Consider the following 22460-nt stretch of genomic DNA (forward strand, 5'->3'; position numbering starts at 1 on the left):
AACAGCTTCCATTACTAGATAGAATGGCCTGACTCCCACAGCTCCCTACAGACAGTACTGTCATTACCCATCCATTGTAAAGGCCTGAGAGGGAGCTGTAAGTATAGCAGACTTATGGCTTTGTTGGAGTCACTGCATGCTCTCCTCTGGCTCAGTGCAGGATAAGGATGGAAGGCCAGATAGAGTGGTAGAGAATGAGGATAAATTGAACCCTTCTATGGCAAAGCACTGTCACCCCTGATATCCATGTGAGTAGAGTGCAGTGAGTAAGGCTGTGAGCTAGGGAGGGTTATTTGGTGCTATTTTTACAAGAAACGGGTTGATTTGTCTTAGGCCATTACCGTCTATTACAGCGGCGAGTCTTGGGGAAAAGGTGGGAAGCGGCAGACGCTAGCATTTTGCCTAAAGAGAAATCAATGAAACAAATTAATCCTTTGCAGGCTGCAGTGACACTATAATCCATCATTCAGGGGGCGCTTTTACACGCTGATTCAGGGAGCAAGGCAGAGAGGAGGAGAGATTGGCGGGTGGTGGGTGGGTGAGTGCATGTGTTGGTTGAGGAAGGGGTGGGGGAGAGTGGGAGCAAGCCCTAGGGGACACAGTCAGACATCTATGCTTCAGTAGCATTGGGGTAACAGTGGGTGGTGGCAGGGAATGGAGCGGCTCTGAGCTTTTCCTTTACATCCTTGCACTGCCTGTAGACATATAGAGGATAGGAGGAGGAAGAATTGGGTGTCAACATAGTCAGCTGATTGCCATCATGGACATGAACGTTGCTGAAGTAGGCAAATACTAATCATGTCAATGATAATGAATATATGTGAAACACAAGAGAGATGAATGTGAATAAGAGATGTCAACTTAATTATATGTATATCCCAGGTGATGAAGAACGCTTTTGTGGTGTAGATCAACATAGTCAGAGACCAAGTTCAGGTTTCCCCGGCCATCCTGTGGTCAATCATTTCTATAGTAAATCAGCCAAGCCTAGTTCTTCATCCCCACCAGCTGTATAGTAAAGATCTTTTGATTTTTGTCTGAGGACAAAGTCCATGGAACATGTTTAAATCATACAGCTTTGTAGAGTTGCTTCATGCACACATATTAACCATGGTAATGAAACCCTTTCACAACCAATGAAACGTTAGACTCATATGGGACATTGAGACATGTGATCAATTTTCCCAAGAGGAAGAAAGTCTTGTCGAGGTCAAGATTCATGCGAAGAAGCTGCACCCTCTGAGACCTGGGAAACAGCCAACATCAAATGGTACCACAATTCAAGTGGGAGTGAAGAGTGCGAGGAAAGAACGACACACTAGTGTATTGAGATTGATATGACTTTTATTAACATCTATGCTGTGTTGCATTGACTTTTAGTAATCTTACATCATAATCAAAGGAAGTTAGCGTGTTGTTATACTTCAGGCTCCTGCCACACTGTGGCAGCCCTGTCTATGCTCATCCATATGTGTTTTCACAGGCTGACTTGTACTGAGTTCAGTATAATCTTCAAAAGTTCCCACAAATCCACAACTGCAGCTGATGCTGAGTCATTATGACATAGTGTAACACTTACCTTAATAGTAGAGGAATGTCAATCCCCCCTTTTGTTTCTCCCAATACATAAATGATTCCCAGAGGTGAAAGTAACGGATTACTTATGTTACTGTAATCATTCATTTTACTTGTACTTAAGCACGTTTTAAAAGAAGTAAAGTCATTTGTTACTTTTCTACAGCCAACCGTTACTGAGTAAATTACCATATTTTTGGGGGGTTTTAAAATGATCAATGGACATTGTGAAACTCCAAAAAAATGAAATGACCGGACAACAATCGAATGTATCACAACATAGCCGAACAAATATATTAAACGTAATGCACGGTGCCATAACAGCATTGAATGCTGGTTATTTTCTCAGTTTTAGTGTTCATAAATGTAGCTATACTTAGAGCCTGAGAATATTTTTTTTTCTAATTAAATTCATTGTTTTTTTAAACAACAATTGTACATTTTGACAAACCTTTTATTATCTACAGATGCCTTTGCGGAAAAGAAATTAAATTCCGAATGTGCAAGTCTGGTCTCTTCATTATTACATACAGTAAGATGTTTACTGTATGCAAGGGAACCAGGGCAAGTTTTATTACCAAAAATAAACGTGGGGGGGTGACTGTAACTAGTAACTTTTACTTTGAGTACTATTTAATTGAGCTACTTTTTACTTTTACTTGAGTATTTTATGTATGACTTACTTGTGCTTGAGTAAAATTTTGAACAAGTAATAGTACTTCTACTTGAGTAGGATATATCAGTACTCTTTACACCTCTGATGATACCTTTCTGAGGAACATTACATGAGAAAATGTGACTGAGTGACTGTCCAGTGAGAGGGAAAAAAGGAAGGATAAATTGTGCAGGGTGGGGCAGCAGTGATAAAGGGTTAACAGCACGAGTGTGGTAAAAAAGTGATGATATGAGAGAGGAAGGAAAGAACTGAACGGGTGGAAAAATGTGAGGATATTGCAGCAGAGCGTTTGGTGTGAGGGAGTCAGAGTGAGAAATGTTGCCGGAAATGCTAGAGCCAGTAGCGTGAGCTTAAAAATCGGAAAAATAAAAGCTACACTGCGACATTTTTCATCTTTGACAGGCTTTCCAACCACACAGAGGATGCTTTTAAACTATCAAAAAAGAAATCTTTACTATAACTTCTCGTCTCAGATGTTTTTGTTTTTTTTTGTTTTTGGAAAATGTAATAACCTAGTAATACTTCATTTAAAGAGTGTGTGCTGAAGGACTCCCTCATCCTACAATAAAACATGTTTTTCTGTAATGGGAATGTTTCCCAAGCCTCTCAAATGTGTAGAGGAGACAACGTGAGAGGAAGAAAAGGGTGAGGAATGACGGATATGAGGAGGAGGAGGAGGAGGAGGAGGACACAAGATTGTAGTGGAATGTTTGCAGTTCTGGCCAACTCGGCCATCTCATTTGTCAGGGCTTGACCCCAGCTAGGAGGTCAAATGTCACAGAGAACATCTAAGGAAAACTGATTCCACTATCGCACACACTCACACGTGCACACGTAAACACAAACTGGTGTTAGTGTTTCTCCTTGAACATATACTCTCACACATTTAGCTCCTACACAACTACATTTTTCACGCACACACACACACACACACACACATGCGCATGTCATCTTTAATATCCTTCCTTGTAGAATTTGTTGATTTAATACTGATTTCTATGTGACTCAACAGTAGCTCCAGTTTCCCTAAAAGCTAACAGGGATACATTTTCAGTCAAACAAATTATTAAAGATGAATTTTTATGAAAACTGAGATGTGTGGCTGCTTCAACTATAGTCAATGATCCAAGATTATTCTTAAAATACACACATTGCAGTATATTTAGGTTAAACACGACACGTTTTGTACAGTTGTGCAGATTTCTTTTTTCGTTTTTTGTCTTTTAAAGGGTAAAAAAAAAACAATGAGGAAATGATGATGGATTGACTAATTAATTCACATTGGTATGTTATTGTTATCCTGCAAATCAAGTCAATACTCATACATCACAGTGGTATCACACTCTCCATAAATCACATCTCGTCCCGGCGTCGTTCCGTACACCACACCATCATGTCCCGCTGTCACCCAAAGCCAGGCCGCCATGTTGCTCAGTCCCTGTAAGGCGACAAACAAAAAAGGAATGTAACTGCACTGATTCACTCACAAAACCTCGGCTTTCACTTACAGTCGTGGGGAGGATAAAGCAGGAAGTGACAGTGTCAGTGCTCAACCTGACATAAGCAATAGACACCTGTGAGTCACATGACATTAGCATGAGGACAAGAGAAAAGTCACGCCACACATTAGACGATGGCGCTGATAAATGTATTTTTTATTCAATCATCCGCATTTTGTGGGGACACAGACCTCCCTAATGTGACTTTTTGCATTCAACTTCAGTTAAATAACTTTTATTTTAATTTAAACAACTTCCCAACCCTTTTTGGTTCAAACTGCAGATACAGAGACAGGTCACACACAGCGGCTGGTATTTATGGCTTATTAGAAGCCTCTGAAATCATTCACCTTTGTCATTCTTTGGCCGGAGACATCAAACAGGTGCTATGAATAATTTATTATAAGAGTTTCTCATTGATAAGGTCACAATCTGCCACGTCTGGACACCAAACACGAGCCATCTTCACACCTTCTCTTGACTGTCTTTTTACACACATGTGCCCTCAGTCACAAACAAGAGAGACTCTCCTTTCAAATGAAAAATACACTGAATCTCAGGAGGGCTCTTCTCATATGTGTGTGTGTGTGTGTGTGTGTGTGTGTGTGTGTGTGTTTATCAGTATTTTCAATAGAAAAAAATTAGATTTGACAAAATTACTGTAATATTGTGTTATTGTCCTTTAACATGTGTATTGCATTTGCTCAGAGGGTAAATTGATAAAAATGGGTACGTCTTTAGGCTTCCGCTTTGTGTTTGTGGATGATAATTTAGGCACTAAAATGTTGAGGGATACGCAAAGTAGATACATCTTTGACTCAAACAGCCTAAGAGAATGAGTGTAAGTATACTTCTTTAATCTGCACTGCTGTAAACTAGACAGTCAAAGTGTGCTCAGTCACTCTCAGCTCCAGCAGGCTGATGGTTCAGCTACACTACATTTCTAATTAAGCCCCTGCTGTGTGTGTTTTTTTTTTTTTTTTTTTGTTTTGTTTTTGAGGGGGGAAAAATGGGAGTAAAGTGTGTGCTGCTAAAATCATACAACTGGTTTAATTTCATAGCAAATAAATTGATGACGTGTGGAAAAAGTTGGACCATATGGGGGCATAGCTGCTGTTGCTGCATGATAGAACATCACACAAATAACCTCTTGACTAAAATCTTAAAACAAGAAAAAAAAAAAATGTCTTACTATTCACTGGTTTTGGCATCTGCATGCATGATATAACTTGATTTTGTATCAAATCTACTTAAAATAAGATCTAATATCTATGAAAGACTGCTCTAGAAAGAATAACTTGAAACAAGTAAAATGATTTAAATAAGAACGAGTCTTATAAGTGAAAACATCACAAATCTAAACTTCTAAGATTAATATTCTTAATTTAAGTCAGTTTCACGAGGTGAGGAAGTTCATTTTTGCTGTGTAGCTCAGTGTCCTGAATCAGCTGAGCATCATCACTAATCATGTAAAGTGGCTCCACGTGTGTTGGATGATTCTGGTTTGTCATTCTGATCAATTATAGTAAAAAAAAAAACATGAGACCAAATTAAATAAACTCATCTCAGGTGGCTCCAGACACGTCCTCCTCATTGAAACACACAGGGAAGCGTTCCGTCTTCCCAAAATAACCGCAATACTCCTTAAACGGGTTTGTGTCGAAGAGTAAATCTTACTCTTGTGTTGCTCAGCTATATTTCTACGGTGTGTTGTCAGATAATGTGAGGATGGGATGAAAGGTAATCTGCGTGCAGAATTCCTAAAGCTTCCTTATCCTTGTTGAATTTCTCAAGAATCCCACCTTTGCCCCCTCGGTTTCCCCGGAAATAAATTACCGTAAGGGCGAGATGCCTTCACGTGCAGCCCGTTCAGGTCCCACCTTTTCTGTTGCCCTCTTTAAACACGGTCAAACATCAGTCAGTAGGTCTTCTAATAATGTATTCCTTCAGACTCTGGGGATTAGGCTCATTTATTTCTGAGACCTATATATTTAAAAAAAAAAAAAAAAAAAAAAAAAAAAAAAAAAAAAAAGTAGTACAAACAAATTGAAAATCATGTTGTAGTGCAAAAATAAATCTAACCTTCAACTATTCTCCCATGCACCTGACCTTTTCATGAATTTGCATCCGTTCTCGCGTCAGCTGATTGACACGCAGCCTCTCATTGGATGACTAATACATTCTGTTTCCCTCCACTTTGCCTTTGGTGCGTGAAGTTCTGGTTATTTTGGGGCGTATTACTACATTACAGTGTTTGCACTACGCAACCACGAGAGGTTCGGTGCTAATGGGTTTATAATCTCCGTCTGTGGGACCATCCAGGGTAATTAGCACACAGGCTGTGGAGAAATGATGCTTAGTGAGCAATAAAGCCATTGCCCATAGCATCAACTGACAGTCCCTCTAACTTAACTCCAACCTCAAACCTAATTTGGAGAGTCGCTACATGCAGTTATTGTCCTCAATTACAGTCTGGGATGCAAAAAAAAAAAAAAAAAAACCTAGAAAGAGAATCTGTGCTGTAATGAGTGAAAGTTGCGCAGCACAAATCCCTGGGGATGCCAGCTTGTAAATGAGACAAGCAAAAATCACGATACAAAGTGGTGTTGCAGTTTAACAAATGCTTTTATGAAAGAAGCCAGCTCTAAAAGTCAAACATAACGTGATGATGAAACAACACGAAATGTCCACGAGTTATTTTAGTTCAAGTTAAAAATATACCAATACACAAATATCTCATCATTCAGTGTGTTTTTTTTTTTTTTTTTTGTTTGTTTATGGGGGGGGGGGGGGCTTAAACGTCTCAGCTTTTGCTCATAAATAATAATAAGTTATCCTGATTAAACCCTAAATGTTAATGGGGTTTAGGTGTGAGAGTTTTTCTATTATTTCTCAGGGAAAGCCTGTCCTTTAAGAGCAATTAGATTGTCTTTTGAAAGTTGCTGATCCACAGGAAAAAAGCAATCGGATAAAAGGCGATTTTAAGTGACCTTCTCGTCCCCTTTCACGCCAACCTGAGCCTTCAGAATAATTTGGGGATCACATCGGGACAAAAAGACACCCACCACACACACACACACACACACACACACACACACACACCTCCTGAACCACCCTAACTTCACACCCTCCTCCACTTTCCACACACAACCCAACCAGGCAACAAAACCTTAGACTAGGTCTATACAATAAGTGTCAGATTTATCTATTATTATTATTTTGTACAATTTTCTTTTGGTAAATAATTAGAGGAATTTCGCAGCTAAAGAAGAGGTGAAATGTCTTGATATCATTTGACAATACCTTTTTTTTTTTCAATCACTTTCTTTATTTAGGGTTAATAAACTACTCCCACAAAATCTGATTCATTTTATTTTATTTCTTTATATCCTACAATAACAGCATGGGATACTGTAGCCTATATGATAACTTTGAAGCACTTACTAAACTCTAGTGCTACAAATAATTCACATTTTCAACTAAAAATGTCTAAATGTTAAATTTAAGTCTTGCTTCAAGTTAACCCTAAAAAATATCGTAAATTAGCCAAAGATTATTAGTAAACGTACATTATTTTTTAAAAAACAAAACATTTTCTGTCAACTTATAAAGTTATTTCAAAGTTTGCAATGCTAGTTTGGATTTTAATAATTCATGAAATAATCAATTCATTAACTAATTTAGTAATTAAATAAAAATCACTAATGGCACATATATTGCTATGCCTGCACATAAATGTTATTGACTCTGTTGTAGTTGTGTCATTATTTATTTGTGCTGGCGGATGTTGAATTACAGAGTTCATTATAAACATCTAAACACACAACACTCCAAAGGCCAATGAGAAATGGAGTCAGACTCTAAAACAGCTACATTTTATTATCAACTACAAACGGGACTATATACAATTCGTGAAACTTTACGTGGTTTATACGGTTTATATAAACATTGCCGTTCAGCTTCCACTTACCCCAGAGCTTTCCCTGCTGATTGGGATATTTGCTGGTTTAATTTGTTTCAATGTATTTCATAAAACTATATTTTGTCATCTTTTTGTAGCCTGGATACTAGATAGCTCATAAAAATATATTTACTCTTATTCCTATTAAGTATAACGGATAAGCTATCTTCTGCAAAGTATTTTTAGAAATAATTGAAGTAGTTTAATAAATGTGTGGTTTATTTTATTGAGTTTAAAATAGTCAAAGGTCCTATTAATAGTCGTATTAATCCCAAATCATTAATTATTTTTAAACAAAGTAAACCCATGCCTCTTTTTGCCATATACCAGAATGATACATTTAATTATGTTATTATACCATTATGTTGTGTTTAATTTTTAGAAAAGTATTATTTTACATTTGTGTGCATATTAAACCGCCCATGCAGAATTTATAAAACTTTGAAAAGTTTGCTGAACAACAAATATTTTGCATAAAACTATTGGATCGTCATCTGATTGGGTACATTTAATTAAAATGCATTATAAGTTAGCCTGGGTATGCTTTATTGATCGTTTATTAAAGTAATATTCAATGTGCTCCCTTCACATCCATAAACTCGCTTTGATATATCACTGCTTGTCGCTCTGTATTCCCGCTACAGCGTCAACACACCGGTGCGCGTTTTTGTTTGTTTTGTTTGTTTGCTTTATATATATATATATATATATATATATATATATATATATATATATATATATATATATATATATATATATATATATATATATATATATATATGTCAAATGTTTGCATTGCTTTAGGTAAAAGAGGGTAAAAGATGGGAATTGTCTGGTCCTCTTGATCACCCTTTTAATCCGGTGACACTATCGCTGAGGCAAACAGACTTGCTATCGATCTTTTCATTATGTGTTGGAGCAACAAATAGCCTGGCAGGCGAGGCGCACGGGACGTGCAATAAAGGCTGCCGTATCCAGCGGTGCAACAGCTGCTGCCTGTAATAACAAGTGGATGCTGCACAATTCATGCAGTGCTTGTATGTGGCCATGAGGAAACTACGATCGTCACTGTAACGCATAGGAAATTTACGCGACGGTGCTAGAGTTTAAAAGTAGTGACTCACGTGCGATCCGAAAAGTAAAAGCGGACGTGTCGTGCACAGCAGAGAAGTGGGAAATAAGTGAAGCTGCACTTGCCTGATCAGAGGTTGGTTTTTATCCATGCGTAAAGCTGCTCCTCTTCTGCTGGCTGCCGCTTCTTCTTCCTCCTCTTCTTCTTCTTCGTCTTTCTGTGGTCCACTCTGAGTGTTTTCTCTCACAGCCTCTTCCCTGATCCCTCTCACTCTCCTCTACTCTCCTCTCTCCCGCGGAGCCCCCTTTTCCCCCCAATCTGTGGAGTTAAATCTTAATGATACACTCTCAGAAAAAGAAAAAAAAAATCTTTGTCCGATTTAATCTTATTGGTTTCACCTTTTCAAAAGAGCTGGAGACATGGCCGAGGACCCAGAGTGGAGTGTCCGAGACATGGGACGGGAGAGAGAGCTCTCTTCTGTTGAATACTTAAAAAACAACCCATCCCTCCAAATGCGTTTTCAAAGGGGGCACATGCATATTGAAGCTCCCATTATATCTGCTATAATCTTGCTGTGGTCAGATCTCCTTTCAAAATCCGGTTTTATTGTCCATCTAATACAAAATAGTAATAAATGTGTTGTCTTCTATAGGCTTTCCTGTTTAAAATAGTTAACATGGCTTTTATAGAGAATTCACACACGTGCTGTGGGTTCATTTTTTCCACCTAAAACATCCTACTGGGATTCAATTGTATAATTTTTACACAAAGTGTATTTTGTGGTAGCTTATTCCTTGTTCTCCATAGCTATAAGTTATAATTAGTAAATAAACTATCACATTTAAACATCACATATACCATAATTTGCAAAAAATACAACACAACTATAAGTTTACAGCTTTACAATAAATATATTTATCCGGCTTGCAAAAAAATAAATAATAAAAAATACACGTTTTATTATTTTTATTTCTACAGGCATTGATAAAAGGGTGCAATAGCAAAGTGTCCGCTAGATGGCAGCGCGGTCCAGGCATTTCAGGGGTTGATGAGGTAGTCTGCCTTGCACAAACCCTGAAACAAAATAGCCGGAATCCCCATGCAAATTCCCAGCAACTTCACATGATCTTGAATTACTGTCATCATTAAGACATAATGTGACACCAGCCCAGTGATTGTGGAGACGATGGGACCTTGGTAATTAATGAAACTTGCACATTCCTGCGTCTAATTTCAGATCTATTTTTTTTGTATCCCTGGCAGCTGGCGATGCATCGCGTTGGTACAGCAGGCTGTCTGTGGCGCATCATTCTTCCCGGTGACATTTTTTCACCTTTTATAAACCAGTGTGACGAAATTACAAGTTTTAATCAGCAAGGCTGTGGAGATGAGTGACGACGGTGTACCGCAATGCGCATGCCAAGGACAGAACAATGTGTGAAAATATAAGACTGCGTAAAAACCCCAACGATGGCACCCGTTGAATTGATAATAAAAATAAAAGAAGACCTGCAATGTTCAAACTTAAGGATGATGTCTACATCAGATGTCTCCTTTCGCCACAGCGCGCAGGTTTTGGGGTTTATTTACTGTGCGTAGAAAAAGAAAGAAAAAAAAAAAGAAAAAAAAAAAGCGTTACCCCGTCCTTTCAATCCGCTTTTCGCCATTATATTCGGGCAATAGACGGTCCATACTAATCAGGTTTCAAAGTGAATAGCAGTGCGGAGTGAGCTCAAAGTAAATTGTGCCTGTCATAGCCCCAGCCTCTGGTTGTAGATGGCAACACTGCAAAAAAATATCCGCCTTCTAACATCAGTCAGTCTAGAATCAGGTCTGGAAATCCTGGATTTACCCTAAAACCGGGATATGGACCATCTTCTCTTTGAGATATACTTTAACTTGTTTCCATAACTGATCGATTAGTCTGTGGTGATGTACAGCAAATGCTAATTTCTCCAGGAATCTCCCTCCGTGTCGCTCTTTATTTCATCACCGTGGCTCCTAAAAATAATCTGCAATCAACCCTGAGCGCAGTGGAAAACACCAGTGTTTCTGTAAGCAGTGTTTGATTGTTCCTCTACTGTATTTCACCAAAGAATAACATTAAAACATGTGAACATGAGACCCAGTGACTTATCGGGTTGGACATTTTTTTGCAGTGAATGAACGGAGGGAGACTCTAACCAATGGAGAGGAAGAGAGGGCTTGGCTATAACCTCAGCCTCCCATTTTCTCTCTCGCTCTCCCCTCTCCTCCCCCTCCATGCAGGGCTCTGGCCAGTCAGTCGCCTTTGATTATCAGTCTCCAGCAGCCCCTCTCTTGGCTCCTTGACATGAGCACCATATAAGGCGCAGCGATCTCCATAGAAACGTGTCAGTTTCAATAGTAGTGTCAAAGTTCACTATATACAGACATTCGCGCAGATCCCCCGTTTCGGAAACATTGCTCTGCTGGTCCTCTCGTTTAAGCGCATTCATTTTTGGGTCTCTCCTTCTTCTTGCATATTCTATTAGTTGTTGGTGCTTTTCCTCTGCTTTTTTTTTTTTTTTTGGTTTTTTTTTTTTTTTTTTTTTGAGAGAGAGAGAGAGAGAAAAACCTTTTCTCTTCGTGTCTCCGTTCCTGCTGCCGGGGAGAAGGAGAAACTATACATGGGCACTTCCAACGGCGACGCGATTTTCTTGCGCTGCTGCTGCTGCCGGGAGAGATGATGAGATTTATTTAAGAATATAGATGTAAAATCCAGCTCTTCAGTTTTTTTTCCTCCCCTCCTGTGCGACGAAGACAGGAGCGTAAAGGAGCCAGGGGAAGAAAAGAGAAAGGAATTTATCACCGCAGCACTTTGGATCGCGCCTCTTTCCAGCAAAAGGTTTTTTTTTTTCTTCTTCTTTTTACACGTCCATGTGAATCGCTGCTGTCTCTTCTTTGTGGCTATTTTTCATCAAACTGCTGTTTGCTACGCCTGGACTCGGGTTTTTTTTCTTCAAGATTAGGGTTTCCTGAATGGCTGACTGCAATTTACCTTGGAACTGGCCTCCCGATACTTGTATATCCTGATCGGGTGCCTATATTCAATCGCCCCCCTCCTGTATTTTGAATGTATTGATCGCATTGTACTGTCTCTCTTACACCATATGAGATTCCGTGCTCCGATCTGACTTTGCACTGCCCTGTGTTTTTGAAATCCCCCCCTTTTTCCCCCCTTCGGTTCCTAAAAATCGGCGATCATTTCGCTTTATAGCACTTTCCGGGGCCGAGATATGGCAATGGTAGTTAGCGTCTGGAGAGATCCGCAGGAAGACGTGGCCGGAGGACCTCCGAGCGGCCCCAACCCAGCAGCGCAGCCGGCGAGGGAGCAGCAGCAGGCGGCGTCAGCGGCGCCGCACACTCCGCAGACCCCCAGCCAACCGGGACCCCCGTCCACACCAGGCACTGCCGGGGAGAAGGGCAGTCAGAATTCTGGACAGAGTCAGCAGCATATTGAATGTGTTGTTTGCGGAGACAAATCGAGCGGCAAACACTATGGCCAGTTCACCTGCGAGGGATGCAAAAGTTTCTTCAAGAGGAGTGTACGCAGGAACTTAACATACTCATGCCGTGCCAATAGGAACTGTCCCATTGACCAGCACCACCGAAACCAGTGCCAATACTGCCGGCTGAAGAAGTGCTTAAAAGTGGGAATGCGGCGGGAAGGTGAATATTTATATCTTTCATCAAGCATTCTACTGATCTTTGCATCTTTATAGCTGTATAGACACCATGTAGGGTTGCCATATTGTATTAAGGTCACGGCTCTGTAGCATATACTGCAGTCTCCATCTATGTTTTGTTTTTGTTTTGTTTTGTTTTTTTGGAGGATGTTTGCATGAATGCTTAGTCTATCAGTGACTATAAAAGGGGTACAAGGCCAGTAACAGTCCCAGCATAGCTCAGCATAAGGGCAGGATATAGTGAACAAAGCGGCTTGACAAGCTGACCCTCTTATTTTGGTGTTCTTGTCGTCTGAGCTGTAATGTAATCAAAAAAAGGGGGTACTGAGTCCACAAGCCAGTGTGTGTGTGTGTGTGTGTGTGTGTGTGTGTGTGCGTGTGTGTGTGTGTGTGTGTGTGTCCCACAATATCCATATATTTATTTATTTTTTCAGACCCCCCCCCCCCCCCCCCCCCCCTTCACCTTTATATGCAACTATAAACTAGTCATTTGTAATTTATAAATCATAATTTGTGAGCTCTGTGTGTGTCTGGTAGTGAATGTAATGTGGACGCACAACCAACACACGTTTCCCCTTTGCTTCCCTTATGCTGACTAGACAGCTCAGACACACTGAATAATGCCCCTAAAGTTGTTCATGGCTCATTATTTTTTACACAGGCTGTGCAACTTTCCCCCCTCAATGGCAATTGCTGGGTTCAAATTCATGCAAATAGCCCTTTTTTTAAGTAGATAGCCGCAGACTGCAACTTTTAGCTGTTTACTAAAGGATGAGTTTTTTTTTTTTTTAATTTTAAATATTTAACAATAGCTGAAAATCATTTGTTACAAGCTCACAGTTCAAAGTAGAGATGATGTGGAAATATATTTGCCTTTGTCAGGAATTATCGATAATATTCATGCTGTGCATTGTAATTTATGACAATGACTTTAATTAGTAAATACTTGATTCATATAGGTGTTAAGAAATAGTGATGACTTGTGTTGCTATTTGTGATAATTGTACAAAACATAAACTCTGTATAATTGATTGTAAATGGAACTTATAATATGCATACAGTGATGTTGGATAGCATGTAATACTAAATATTAACATAGTGAGGGAGGTTTTCATATTGTGGATAGAGTATTTTTTATTTTTATTTTTTATGGAGCGTTTTAGTTTTGAGGGACAAACATGGAGTACATGCATTCTTCTTTTTTTGTAGTAAAGATAGATTTATAAGGTGCAGCTTTCAGAACGCTTTTTACAACTCATGAATGATGTTTATCAGTCCTGGATGCACATTTCCTCTTTTTCTCTTTCTTTTTGTCAGCGGTTCAGCGAGGACGAATGCCTCCAACACAGCCCAACCCAGGCCAGTACGCGCTGACGAACGGGGACCCTCTGAACGGCCACTGCTATCTGTCCGGATACATCTCGTTATTGCTGCGGGCAGAACCTTACCCGACGTCCCGGTACGGGAGCCAGTGTATGCAGCCGAACAATATCATGGGCATCGAGAACATCTGCGAGCTGGCGGCTCGGTTGCTCTTCAGCGCCGTGGAGTGGGCGAGAAACATCCCTTTCTTCCCCGACCTCCAGATCACAGACCAGGTGTCCCTTCTCAGGCTGACGTGGAGCGAGTTGTTTGTGCTTAACGCGGCGCAGTGCTCCATGCCCCTGCATGTGGCCCCTCTGCTGGCCGCGGCGGGCCTCCACGCCTCCCCGATGTCCGCGGATCGGGTCGTGGCCTTCATGGATCACATCAGAATCTTCCAGGAGCAAGTGGAGAAGCTTAAAACCCTGCATGTAGACTCGGCAGAGTACAGCTGCCTCAAGGCCATCGTGCTTTTCACATCAGGTGGGTGTCCAACACTGTCCAACACTGTCACACACAGGGGGGGGACACTTGACTCTAGGGACCAGTTCTGCTTGTGTCACATATCAGAGGTTTATGAGATGTTTGTGCAGGCGATGAAACGGCTATTTTGTCAACAGCTTGCTCCATATCCACTTACATGCATCCCCTTGTCAATTGTAGCCGCAGCATAAAACGTGTAAACAAATCCAGATTGAGTCAGCGCGTCACGTTTTAAGTGCATCACTGCGCTCAGGGTCTTTTTTATTTATTTATTTAAAGGACACCATTATCAGACAATATGTGAATATTTTATAATCCCTCCTCAGTTTAAACTTTTTTTCTACGTGACTGAAGCGAGACCGAGAATGTTCGCCTCCATAAATTTTGGAACAGGTGTCGAATAATTGTGCGTAAAAGAAAAAAGGGGGAAAAAAGAAAAATGAAATCGTCTTTCACTGGGTGATATATGACAGCTGATGCGTTTATGAGCGTCGCTGCCTGCTTTTATCCTTGTTTTGTGTGCGCAAACACATGTCTGGGGGGCAGGATATAATCCATTGCAGGCTGAGATCAAAAAACAGGCTGATGGAAGTTGACTCGTATGTCAGTGCATTACTACATGGATCCTTTGTAGATTTATTTTAGCTCAAGCATTAATTGTCTTAGTTAATGCGCACGTTTACTCCTGTCACACACACCTTTTTGGGGTAATTAGAATATTTTTTTTAAATGTGACGTAATATGAAAACAATATATATAAATTTATGTTTGACTGAGACAAAGTCCTGGAAGTAATTTTTACTCTTATTGCACAATTTCCATGTTATTTTAAAATTATGGTACTTATATTAGGAGCTTGCTAATTGTGAGAAAGAAGAAATAATTTCAATCAATTTACGACTCTCAAACTCCCTCAAAACTTGTTTTAAAGTTTGGACCTCGTCATTTTATTTTGGTTTACCTTTAATTAAATTTGACAGCACCTTAGAATACTACCTAATAGCCATAGCCACGTATCATGATTTTTAATCTTTAATTTTTTTTTTTTAATGAGTTTAATAAAAAAAAAAAAAACTGACAATTTGAATTTCTCTGGCACTTAAATTTTACAAATTCTCTTAATGTTAAAATAAATGTTAAAAAATATAAATATATATATTATATTATATTATATTATATTATATTATATTATATTATATTATATTATATTATATTATATTATATTATATTATATTATATTATATTATATTATATTATATATTCATCCTTTTTCAGACCCGCTTGTTCCTGTTTGTCAGGGTCACGGTGTGTTTTATTATTTTGTATTATATTTTATTATATATTTTCTTAATTGCTACAGTGTTTTGTTTTTTCTTCTTTTTTTAACTTGAGTGATATACTATCAAACCAAAGTGATAAATTCACCAAGTGATGATTAAACTGGTAAACAGGGGCGTATAGACCCAGAGCTCCCAAACCACTGTCGTCAGTCATTTGTCCTGTTTTGGTGACTACATCACCACATGGGTTTTCCCACTGTTCAATGACTTTGTTTATATTTCTAGTGTTGGGAAACCATAATAACTACTATACGCTTTGTAGCTGGTTTTTCTCTTTTTTGTGGCTGTTTTGGAGGTGAATACACATGGGGGAGGGGGGTGTTCAGTATTTTATTCTGTTCATGCTTTTATGTCACCAAGCATTACTTTTAGTTGATTTTTATTTATTTCATTTATTTTTTCAAAATAAACTCACACATGCTGTATTGTATCTGTGACTATATTAAGGTTTATCACATATCGTTTAGTTGGTTTGAGTCTCCAACTGGTGCCGGTCAGACGTCACGTGGCACGTTGCCAGTAGCAGCGTGCATTGTTTGCCTTTAATAACAGCAGACTTGTCACTATTTGATGCATAAATAATTGTGGCCAGGCTAAACTATTTCAGCACACTTCAAGATTATCCTGTGACATTAACTCCTTATCCACATGCTCGGGGTGTTTTGTGTGTGTGTGTGTGTGTGTGTGTGTGTGTGTGTGTGTGTGTGTGTGTGTGTGTGTGTGTGTGTGTGTGTGTGTGTGTGTGTGTGTGTGCGTGTGTGTGTGTGTGTGTGGCTGGCTCACACATGAATAGTCAAATCTGGAAGCTATCTGCTCCCATGTCCCAGTCTATTGAGGTTGTGGGGTGCACTGTTGCAGGCAGGCCTTATGGAGAGCTGTGGGGTGTCTGAGCTCTCTATTGATGCATACATCCAAATGCACACACAGTGCTTTAACATTTCTGCCACGAAGCTTTGCAAACATTTTCTGCCCTATGTTGTTTTACGAGGATTCCCCCTACACACCACCACCACCACCACCTCCTCCTCCAAATGTAGCCAAATTCATTTCAACTCTATTGATTGTTGTGTTTTTAAAAGGACACTCAGCGTTAATCCAGGGGGATTTGCATACATGGGGCTCTGACCGGCTGCTCCGAGGTCACAGTAAATCACCCCGAGAACTCAGGGTTGCCCCTGAGTTCATGAGGTTATTGTGTCTGACCATGGTGACTTATAGCACTGCAGAAATTAAGACTTTGCTTAAAAGCCTATATGTGTGCCCAGAACCAAAAGCATTGTGCTGTTAAACCAAAGCCGTCTGCCTTGTGTGTAGCTTTGCAAATAGCATGTCTTAATACTGAATCTTTAAAGGACATCTTAGACTTGTTGTGGGGCTCTTGTATGCTAGCGGTTACACAGCATGCGGTTTATGAGCAGTGCAACACGCATGCTTGAGTTGTGAGAAAATAGATCATTTTACAACATGTAAGACACCATGAAGCTTTTAAATGCTTTTGTCTAAAGTGAAGGCTACATGTTCCACCAGTGTGAGTGTGCATCAAAGCACTGTGTCACATACAGACTCCCATTCTGACATTTTATGTCACTGCTATGCGTGAATGTTGACTTCACCTCGTCTAATAAATGGGATTGCTTTCAGCGGCCTGTCCTATAGGCTCTGGAAAAACAGGCCAAGAGTGGTCTATGGAGAAAAGACTGGCAAAATCACTTAACAGTTTACTGCAGAGTAATTAGGTCACATTACATCCAGTGTAATTTCAAATTCATCAGAGCAGTTTATGTTTCCCTATACTTGAATCCCGGGAGTCCAGACATTAGAGCCGTTAGGCCTGTTGTCTATACCTATTGGGTTTTTTTGGGTTTTTTTTTTTTCTTTCCTATTCTACTTTCACCTTTCACACACACACACACACACACACACACACACACACACACACACACACACACACACACACACACACACACACACACACACACACACAATCATGCGTTTTTCACTCTATATTTTTTTCATTTTTAGAACAGGGAGTGATTTCCTGCACTGTGCCGTGCATCCCTTTGCTTGTTTGCACTGTATGACAGTCCCACTCGCTCAGTGTGATGTTGCCTGTTTGGGCAGCGTGTTTGTTCATTCCACATTGTCAATAACACGTAATGGCGGGTGTTGAATGATAACCAGAGCGCTTTTGCACGACGTAAATTGGATATGGCAAGGTGTGCACATGCTGGAGCATATTACACAGCAAGAGGAAGGCTTCAGTTTATATTTTCAGTCCAGAATTTATAATAATAAATGTGAAAGTTGTGTGTTTGGTGACCTGCATTATTTGAAATAGATTTTTTTTTTTCTTCTTCTTCTAAATATCTATTTTTCACGTCTATAGCCATTGCTTTTGCTCGAATTCTGATAACATTTTCCCCCGACATGTTGCAGTACTTTGGGTTTAGCCAAGCATTGCAATGTCTCCTGACCACAGTGTTTGCGGTGTGTGTTTCCACAGACGCCTGCGGCCTGTCGGACGCTGCTCACATCGAGAGCCTTCAGGAGAAATCCCAGTGCGCTCTGGAAGAGTACGTGAGGAGCCAGTACCCGAACCAGCCCAGCCGCTTTGGGAAGCTCCTGCTGCGGCTGCCCTCCTTGCGCACCGTCTCCTCTTCTGTAATCGAGCAGCTGTTCTTCGTCCGCTTGGTAGGTAAAACTCCTATTGAAACCCTCATCAGGGATATGCTATTATCCGGGAGCAGCTTCAACTGGCCTTACATGTCCATCCAATGATATTCATAAGAAAGTTGGAAAAATGGAGGAAAAAAGGACCAAAATTCCGCACCCTGACCCCCCATCCTCCTGCAAGAAGACTATATATAGGACCTTTTTCTGAGACTCTTGGAAGACATTACCTTTTTTTTTTTCTCTCTCTCTCTCTGTGTCTTCTGGGACTGTTATGGAATACATTATGTACAGAAAAATATCGGAACTGGACTTTACACCTGTGTAAATCCACCCCCCACACCTTCAAGAACAGTACTTTTCATTTTGTAAAATACTAGTCTTTATTTTCTTTCTTTTTTTTTTTTTTTTTGTAAAAAAAAAAAAAAAAAAATTCAAATAAAATGAAAAAAAAAAAAAAAACATCGTATGCGCAGTAAGAAAAAATGAATCAAGACTTAGCGGGAAAATAATGTTTCCAAGCAATTATAAGAATTGTCCTGTCTATGTACCTCTCTGTTTTGTATTTTTTCTGGTTCCAAACCAGGGTTTCTGTGATTATATACTAATAATTTTTGATATAACCTTTTGCTTCTTATAATGAGTGCGATATATGTTGTCGACGCTATGTTCTCCAAGAATTAAAATTGAGGTGAGATTTTAAAAACGGAAAAATAAAGAAATTTAGACAAATAAGAAACAGTCTAATCGCAATGACAATATTACCACTGATGGTTGAACTTTTTTTTCCCAAAATTGATACGATGGACCTGCAACAGCAGCAAACTGACCTCCAGGACATTTTTACTGACATTTTTACTCCAGGACGTCTTTCCCCGGACCTTGAGTGCGTGTGGAGTTGATCATCAGTCAAAGAGGAGAGACACGAAAAATCAAAAAGCACTTTTAATATATCATTTCAAATACATTTTGTTTGTTTCGTCTTGAAAAAAAAAATTTCATTGTTTCTTGAATTTTATTGGTTGTTGCCTTCGATTTGCTCACTCCATAATGCAGCTTTTTGCAAGAGGGGGTCGGTTGATGAAGTTGTGTGATGGTGACTGTACTATTAAAAACAAATAGGCAACAATGTCTCGTTTTCAAGCATTTTCCTGGGAGTTATTTTTTTCGACACATCCATATGAGGCTCGTCTTAGGTCATTTGGAGCAAATCTCTTGTCTCTGTGCGCCCCCAGTTTCCAGAATGAAAAGTGCAAGTGAAACCGCCATGCATGCAGCGAGCCTGAAACCTATCAGTCTGGTTACTGTTTGCCTTCTAAACTCCATTTATCAGTGAATATAAAAAAAAAAAACACACACACAACAAAGTCAAATAAACAACGAGTGCCTATTTATGTAGAAAACAATTATACAGAGTAATAAACACGGTGCCCTGCGCGTAAATGCATAATATTTGTCCCAGACAGCAAAGGAAACCCCACACAGTCCTCGTGTCCATCCACTAATGGATTAATCAAGGTGATTCCCCACAAGATAAATATTATAACCCCTCTCCCCCATTCTTAAACGCCATGTCTTGATGGTTCATGCCCTAATAATATTGATGTGGGCGAAAATGCCCTGCTGCTGCAGAGCTGCTGTGATATGCGTGATCAATCTGGAAAATGTATTTTACAGCATGTAACGCCAGTCAATGGGAACACCGAGTGTGATGCATTGTGTATAGGGATAGAAAAGAGAAAGAAGACGGAGTGGGGGGTGGGAGTCAGAGACTGCATGTGGAACCTGCGTTTAGACAAATGGAAGAAGAAATGTGTTGGAAGGAAAGTCGAGTGCATGTGTGTGAGAGAAAGAGGGATAGACGTGCAGAGACGAGGCCTTGGTTTGCCTGAGTGTAATGGGTATCGGTAAGTCCTCAACGTGTTAAATGGCTCACATATAGAGTTGATGTCCTTGCGTCTCTCTCCTCCATCCACGCCTTCCTTTTATTTCTTTGTCTCCATACGACACGGGAAGCACCTGAACCCACCTTCACTGGCGTCAGTGCGTCACACTCACTAATAAATATGTAATACATTGCAAGGTGTTCGGGAGAAGAACATTGGGTTTAGATGCTATATTTATTAAATTTGACGTCGTCATTGCCCCCCCCCCCCCTACCACCATCATAGTCGTCGTCATTATAGGCAGAAATGGATGAAAGACAACAGAGTAGGAGATGAAGTGCATCCACTGACTATATCTGGGGTTGATGTGGTCGTATTTATTTATTTACCATTAACCTCCCAGGGCTGGGGGGAGGGGGGGCGGGGGATGAAAGCCCACCAGTGTTTTATCCATTCTTAATGCTTATATTAGTCATATAGTCAAGTTTTCCTGCTATATATGTGGGGCAATAAATAAAGGTTGTGCATTAGCCTGTCCTCAGATGCTCCCTTATGAGAAAAGAAAAAAACACAGTTAGATTATCTTTTTTCCCCCAATGGGTGCCAGTATATATATATATATATCGTATAACTAGAGGTCACAATAAACCTTTCTGAAGCAAAGGATCACACCTGAATGTCCTCGGATCATTGTGTTTTTGTAGGCTGTCATAGCTTGACCTTTCCCTTCCATTTTCACTGGTTTTCTCCTAAATTGTCATTATTTCATTTAATTATGGCAATTTGGAGACTATAATTCCAACATACACGTATTTGGATTAATTGGTGTAATCTTATATGCTGAGAGAACATGCAAGCTTCTCACAGGAGTTGAATGCAGGGCCTTTCTGCAGTGACGGGAAAAAAGACTATATAAATGCTTCCTCTCTCTCCTAAAAATAAATACATTGAAAAATGTCCAGGTGTTATGAAAAGCTGCAAACAAATAAATAAACCTGTTCGTTATTCTGGGGGAAATTATCCAGAGTTCCCAGGTTGTCAGATGCTTTATTTGAGAATAAACACTTTTGTTTTTGAAAGTCAATTGCTGTGACTCAGCTTATACCAATGGACAGCACAGTTAGCTCGTTTTTTTAACGTAGCTCTGGACTAAATAATTGGTTTGGTTATTAACTACAGCTTTCAGCTGCTTGTCTCCATAATGTATTCCAAATCCCTGTTAAGTGACCATCTCTTATCCTCTTGTTGAGAGTTTTCAACATTGCTACACTGCAGGCTAGTTAAAATAATAGCTCCAAAAACTAGAAAAAGGTGCATGTGTTTCTAATTAACATTTTCGTACAGGCAATATAAGAGGTTTTTAACAAAGGTGATATTTTATAAGGTTTTCCCCCGTATTTTTATTTTTTTTATTTTTTAAGAATCTCAATTAGAATATAATGTCATATTTTGAATATTTTAAAAGCAGCTTCCAATACACACCTTGGAGTTTATTTATTTTTTATGAACATGGCTCATTGGGTGTCAGTATTATTATCAAATAGATAATAGAAGGAGAAAGCTAAGTGCAATAAGAGGAAGTTGAGTGCATTTTCAGATGAGACCCTATAACTGCGGTGGGTAAAATGAGATGGATATGTGCTCGAATATAGGCTCCATTTGTGTCTGTGATTTCGGAAACTCTGGTTACCAAAGTGTTACTACAAAATGACTTAAAAAACAATTTACTTTTGTCTGCTTCCATTCATCAAACCACAAGTGGAGGGACTCCTAACACAGGGGGCTATTTGTTTGCTTTACACAAGCAGCTGGGTGCGATTTCACGTTTGAGATATCTGTCTGAAAGCGAAACATTTATTATCCTAAGTTGTCAGCGAGACTATTTCACCCCCAAAACCCCCTCACACAGTGGTGCAAACCGGTGGTTTCATGCAGCAGTGGAAATGTCCTGTTGGCGTCACACGTCACTACGTTTCACTTATAGCATCCTGCTTCTCCCGCTCACATGACAAAATGCTGTTGTTTGAGACAATAACAATTTCCACACAGAGGCTGGGTTTATGAATGGGAGCCCTTCACAAGTATGACACGGCTTATTTCTCAAATGTTCCTGCGCGTAAAAATGATGACAACACAAGACAACAAGTGCGTCTAGCGCGCACCTCAGTAACGCAGAGCGCCCGTGAACACACGCACACACACACACACACACACACACACACACACACA

The 22460-nt window shown here is 39.8% G+C and overlaps 1 protein-coding gene across 2 annotated transcripts; it reads left to right on the forward strand.

The window, feature by feature from the left end:
- The first annotated feature begins 11360 nt into the window (after window positions 1–11360).
- nr2f1a (nuclear receptor subfamily 2, group F, member 1a) lies at window positions 11361–19488 on the forward strand. 2 transcript variants are annotated; one of them, XM_028456861.1, is made up of 3 exons: window positions 11361–12473; window positions 13811–14335; window positions 18179–19488. In XM_028456861.1, the coding sequence occupies exons 1-3, from the start codon at window positions 12041–12043 to the stop codon at window positions 18451–18453; spliced, it is 1233 nt and encodes a 410-aa protein (XP_028312662.1). In that variant the 5' UTR covers window positions 11361–12040; the 3' UTR covers window positions 18454–19488. The 2 variants fall into 2 exon arrangements, with proteins under 2 accessions (XP_028312662.1, XP_028312661.1); XM_028456860.1 differs by having other exon boundaries at window positions 11362–12473; window positions 13808–14335.
- The last annotated feature ends 2972 nt before the right edge of the window (window positions 19489–22460 follow it).

The sequence above is a fragment of the Gouania willdenowi genome, chromosome 9 (assembly GCF_900634775.1).
Source record: "Gouania willdenowi chromosome 9, fGouWil2.1, whole genome shotgun sequence".
NCBI classification, from domain to species: Eukaryota; Metazoa; Chordata; class Actinopteri; order Blenniiformes; family Gobiesocidae; genus Gouania; species Gouania willdenowi.